Below are 5,636 nucleotides of genomic sequence, written 5' to 3' on the forward strand. Positions count from 1 at the left end.
CCCATGTTGGCTGGCTAGGTGGCAGTAGAGCTCTTCTGTGCATGTGTAGGGGAGTGAACACAGACATAAGTGCCATGGGATTAACACACATCTGTCCATTCAGCCCATTTTTGTCCCTGCAGAGAGAGCGTGAGAAGTTAATACTGAGCACCCTTACCCCCCCGAAAGTGCTATCATCACATTCTTCAAGGGAAATGAACTACTGTGGTTTTGCAAAATATGACAAAGCGATAAGACAGCTCCTCAAATACACGGATGGATTGACTCACTTCCAGCAGTGTTGGAGGGAATTGTGAGGTTGGATCTTTAGCTTCTTGGGGCACAGGAGTTTAATGAAAGCTCTTCTAAAACTGTAGTGGCAGAGGGGATACAGGACAGGGTTAACAGCAGAGTTGATCCACAGGAGCCAGAAGGAAGTCTCATACCAGTAATCAGGGATGCAGTGGCCATGGCAAGCAGCTCGGATGATCATGAGGAGGGTGTATGGTGCCCAGCAAAGCCCAAAAATGCTCACTATAACTGCCAGTGATTTTGCCACCTTCTTGTCTCTGGAGAGCCTGAAACGCTGTGTGATGCTTTGGGAGACCATCTTCATCCGTTTCTCTAAAGACATTGTAGACGCTGAGTGTTTATAGCTCCTCTTGTTGAAAGACTTTGATTTCCCACTATAGGGCCCAGAGCTCTTTGAGTCTGATGTCTGTGAGTCTTTCACACTCTGACTGGCATTGGCAGCTGCTTGTTGTGTTTCACATTTGGGAAGGTCTAGGGTTTCGGCTGCCTCTTTCTGGTCCCACTTACAGCATTTCAGGGAAAGCTTTCCTTCCTGGCTCATTTCCATCTCCTCCATGAACGACTGGCTCTGTACTTCGTGGAAGATATCTAGGCGGATTTTGGTGCGTTTCTGAATGTTCAGGTAAATGCTTAAGTTGAAAAACAATACACTGATGAAGGGGGTGAAAAACTCTAGTGTGGAGGCCGTCATGAGAAAATACCAGTTGTAAAAAAATTCAGCATAGCATTCCCCATCAGGTATGATGCTCTGGCCTGTTACGTATTCCCAGCTGATAATTGCAGGTCCATAGAGCAGGAAAGCTAAGACCCACACCATTACCATCTTCAGCACTGCTTGCTTGGTATTACCTTGCTGAGCTCGGTATGTGACCTGGAGGGGAAAAATCTTTTCTTAGATATGACCAAATACATTAACTGGCTTAGACTGTTTTACAAACTGTAAAATTTCTGGCAAAGTTGCTATACAATATTTCTGCAGTGTAACAAATCCATGTGCTGGAGACAGCAGACCCAATCACTAGATAAATCACAACTCCCACAGAGAAAAGCTAGGACCTGGTCCTTTAACTCCAAATCATACTTGGCTCATGATTGGCTTAGAACAGTCCTGAACTGAGTCAGTGCATTTCAAAGAGATATTCACCTTTTATGTCAATGGATCATTCTTGATACCTATCTCAGCCCAAATTTGATATCTGCTTTTTAACCCCATTTCATAGATGGGTAAAATGAGGCAGATAGAGATATTTGTCCAAGACCGCACCCTGAGTCAGTGGTAGAGCTGGGAATAGAATCCAGGGACCTCAATGTCTAGTCCGCTGCCCCAGCCACATGCCTATGGTCTCCCTGAATGCTCTTTGAAATTGTTAGAGGGGCCCACGCCAAACTCCTGTGTCCAACAAATGTGAGCTTTGTTGCAATTTGGCCCCGGATTGCTGAACTTTATGCATTGGGCCCCTCTGTAGATATTTTGTACTGTACTTGTCAAGGGGGTAGCCATGTTAGTCTGGATATGTAAAAAGCGACAAAGAGTCCTGTGGCACCTTATAGACTAACAGATGTATTGGAGCATGAGGTTTCGTGGGTGAATACCCACTTCGTCAAATGCATCTGACGAAGTGGGTACTCACCCACGAAACCTCATGCTCCAATACGTCTGTTAATCTATAAGGTGCCACAGGACTCTTTGTCACTTTGTACTGTACTTGGAATCCTTCTAGCCTGTGAGTTGCTGTTCACCTCCTGTAAAGGTGCTGAGCACCCTCAATTCCCATTGTACTAATTGTGCATCTAGGACACTTGGCACCTTGCAAGATTCCACTGCAACCTGTGAGCCAGTTCCTGAGTGAGACTGACTGTAACTCCCACTGAAGTCAGTTTGTTTAATCTGGAAATAACCATTGCAAGTTGGTAATAAACTGTTTACCCCAATTGGATTGACTGGCATTTGAGGGACAATCTGCTTCATGGGTTCTGAACCTCAAAGGATTTGATTGTTTAAAAAACCACACACCTGAAGTCAAGGTTTGCAAGTGAACTGTATGTTTCCCAGGAATTTTTCTTTCCCATCACCAGACTAAAAGATTCATAATTTCCCAAGGAATCAAACAGCTTTTATTTAGCACAGATGATTCTAGACAATAAAGTGAGGGGGAAGGCTTTTCTCATCTCTGACATGTCAGTACTTACCGCTCTTGTCACAGAGAGGAATCTGTCATAGCTAATCAGTACAATGTTGAAGACTGAAGAGGTGCAGAGCAGATAATCAATTACCAGCCAGAGCTTGCAGAAGCTTTTCCCAAAGGCCCATCTTCCTGTCAGCACATAGGGCACATACAAGGGAATGCAAAAGGCACCTGCAATGAGAAGTGTTTATATTTGAAAGGGCTTCTGCACCATGCGCAGGTGCTTGAAAAAAGTAACTCACTCAAATGAATGCTGAGAATAACTGTTGGTGTATGTGATGTCATTTGCAAGTCTGCTCAGTGGCCTTGGATGGCCATGTTGTGTATGGCCAGCTTGTGGCTGGTGTTGGTTGGGTCACAGTTAGTGATTTCCCAGTGAGAGTCTCTTCAAAAGCTAATCTTGTGACACAGCAGCAGCAGCATAGGCTGGAAAGATAGAAAGGAGCCCACTAGGTGAGAATTCTGGCCCATGAACATCTAGGCTGTGATTTTCAAAGAGGCCTAAGGGATTTGGGGCCTAGATTCTCAAAGACGTTGGTGCCTAGCTCCCATTGATTTCAGTGGGAGATAGGCACCTAAATACCTTTGAGGATCTGGGCTTTCGCTGCATGACTCCTATGAAAATTAATGGGAGTTGGGTGCCCAAATGCCTCAGGAAAAGCTTGAAATCTGAGTTTTAAAGGAAAGCTGTAAAGAAAGGTAATTTGTTTTCTTTTACCCGTTACTGCCTCATGGCGATGCCTAAGGAGAGACTCCCAGCTCTTCCTTTCAAAATCAAAGCTTCCTTGGCTTGTATTTTCACCTGAGCTTCTCTTTGCTGGAGGACCCAGGTCCGTTCTTTCGGAGGGGCTCAACAGCGCTCTCATCCGAAGGCCTGATCCTACAAAAGCTGACACAGGTGAATTTCCGTGCGTGGCTAGTTGACTCCAGTGCATGTGCGTTTGCAGAACGAGGTACTCAGGTTACAACCTGAGCTGCTGTTTTCTCTGCTCCCTAAATGAAGGGGAGGAGAAGATGAGTACCCTCTCCCTGCAACTGGCACACAGGGAAAGCTGAATCTCAACTTACTGCCTTATCACAGTTAACAGCTCCAAACCCTGCAATGATTTTGCCCAAATTCTCCAGCAACATGCCAGAAGTGAGGGCTTGATAGTTCTGTCAAAATACAAATCGATTTTGAAAACAATCACTGAACTCGGTCTAGATAATACTTCGTCCTGCCTTGAGTACAGGGGACTGGACTAGATGACCTCTTGAGGTCCCTTCCAGTCCTATACTTCTCTGATTCATCTGTGTATCAAAGCAGCAGGGAAAGACTGAATCAAGGTTTTTCTGGGCTTTGCAGCTTAGCTCTAAACCAGGGGATGTTCAGAGGCACTACCTAATTTGTCTAACGTTCTGAACCACATAGAAGTACAGTTCAGTAACTCTGGCTTCCTATTTTTGCATATGATACATTAATAATGTCCTTGCCTATCAGTGTGACTATGACAGAAAAAAACTGTTTTTGTGTCTCTGAAGTGTAAGTCTGAAGGGTGGTGGCTGGCTGGCTGTGTGTGTCTAGAAGCTAAAGCAATCTCTCACCAGTTTGATGGCCTATAATCCTTCTGGGAAGTTGGGACCATTATCCATTCGGAGCTAAACATCAATAAAGAAATCCACACCGTTCCTCCTGCTTAATCCCCCTTCCACGAAGATGCTTGTCGCAGCTACTAATCTTTGGCTCGGGGGATCGGTCAAGGCTGCATTCAGAGCCCATCTGAACTCAGCCCTTTGCTTCCAGCTTCACAAAGCCGGGCTCTCTGACCTAGCATGAGAAATGGGCCGGTGCGCCCTTCTCCTTTAGTGAGGCCTGCAGCTTGCTCTCCAAACATCTGGCTAGCTACAAGTCTGCGCGGTTACTCCCACTGCACATGCATCACCACTAAATAACCCCTTGCAAGACCCAAAAAAAAGTGCTCAGTTCCTGTAGTGCTCATTTTACTGTCCACCCCCACGGACGTAACTAACAGACCAAATCTCCTCCTTGGGCTCTGGTTTTTCTTTTAACAATGCGCGTCTCACCGAATAGCAGGCCCTTGTGGCCGGCCTCAGATCAGTGTTGCCATGTTAACTGGGCATCACCAAACGTGTAAATAACTGGACTTCAAACGGCATCTTCTTTCCAGAATAGGCTGCAGAGGGAAGTGCGTGTGCCGTGTCAAAGGTGTCTGCTTAGCTATCGGGGTGCACAGCCGTATCCAGAGTACGTGGTGGAAAGAAGCTGCGGTGATAGATAATTTCCAGTTGAAGTCCAGTACTTAGAAAGGGGAAAAACCCATGTTGTATATTGCCCACGTTATTACAGGGACATTTGTTCTGCTGTTTGAAGCCGGTTAGCTGTGGGTGACAACCCTTTGCAAGGGACCAGCAGGAGCTCAGGCATTTGCAAAGCTTGCCTGGAAGACCATTTTTACCTGAGCCACAGGGAAATGGCTTGACCGAGTCCCCTATTTCTCCCTGGAGTGGCGGATAACGCAGCCCCTAAAATAAAGCCCAGCCACTGGGATCTTTGCCGCTACCTTTTAAACACCCACAACTTTCAGCCCGGCGGGGACACCTGTGTCCGACTTGCTGTCCCCGGGTCTGCTGGCCCCGGGAGCCCCAAGCTGGGTGGGAAAAGTGAAACCGACGTGGTACTTTACCTACTAGGAAATCGGAGATGGCCAGGTTGAGGAGGAAGTAATTGTTCTGGGTCCGCAGGCTGGAGTCCACCACGAAAGCCAGCAGGACCAGCGCGTTCCCGGCCACGGTGGCCACGATCAGCAGCGCCATGAGCACGGCCAGCGAGACGGTCCACGTGGCCCCGAACCTGCCCAGCAGCTGGTCCCCGGCTCCGGTGCCTCCGGCCGCCGAGGCGTTGAGAGGCCAGTCCTGCAGGCTGCTGTCCATTTCAGCACCACGCCGCTCCGCCACTCAGGCGGCAGCGCCGCGCCGCACCATGCCGGCGGCGGCGGGGGCTGAGCCAGCTTGCCAGCGGGGCCCGATTCTTGGGCAGAGTCACACGCGGCCCCAGCGGCAGCGGCGGCTGCCTCGGTCCCCGCTGTCTCCGGAGCCCCTGAGAGGCACCAGCCAGAAGGAACCAAAGCGCTTCTGTCCGCGGGCAGGGGCGGGGAAGGA

At 48.4% G+C, this 5,636-nt stretch overlaps 1 protein-coding gene across 1 annotated transcript; it reads right to left on the reverse strand.

Moving 5' to 3' along the window:
• Positions 1-265: 265 nt before the first annotated feature.
• HRH3 (histamine receptor H3) lies at positions 266-5,408 on the reverse strand. Its single transcript, XM_039499083.1, has 3 exons — positions 5,162-5,408; positions 2,482-2,648; positions 266-1,162 (listed from the first exon to the last, which is right to left on the reverse strand). The coding sequence occupies exons 1-3, from the start codon at positions 5,406-5,408 to the stop codon at positions 266-268; spliced, it is 1,311 nt and encodes a 436-aa protein (XP_039355017.1).
• Positions 5,409-5,636: the final 228 nt, after the last annotated feature.

This window comes from Mauremys reevesii, linkage group 13 (assembly GCF_016161935.1).
Source record: "Mauremys reevesii isolate NIE-2019 linkage group 13, ASM1616193v1, whole genome shotgun sequence".
Classification (NCBI taxonomy): Eukaryota; Metazoa; Chordata; order Testudines; family Geoemydidae; genus Mauremys; species Mauremys reevesii.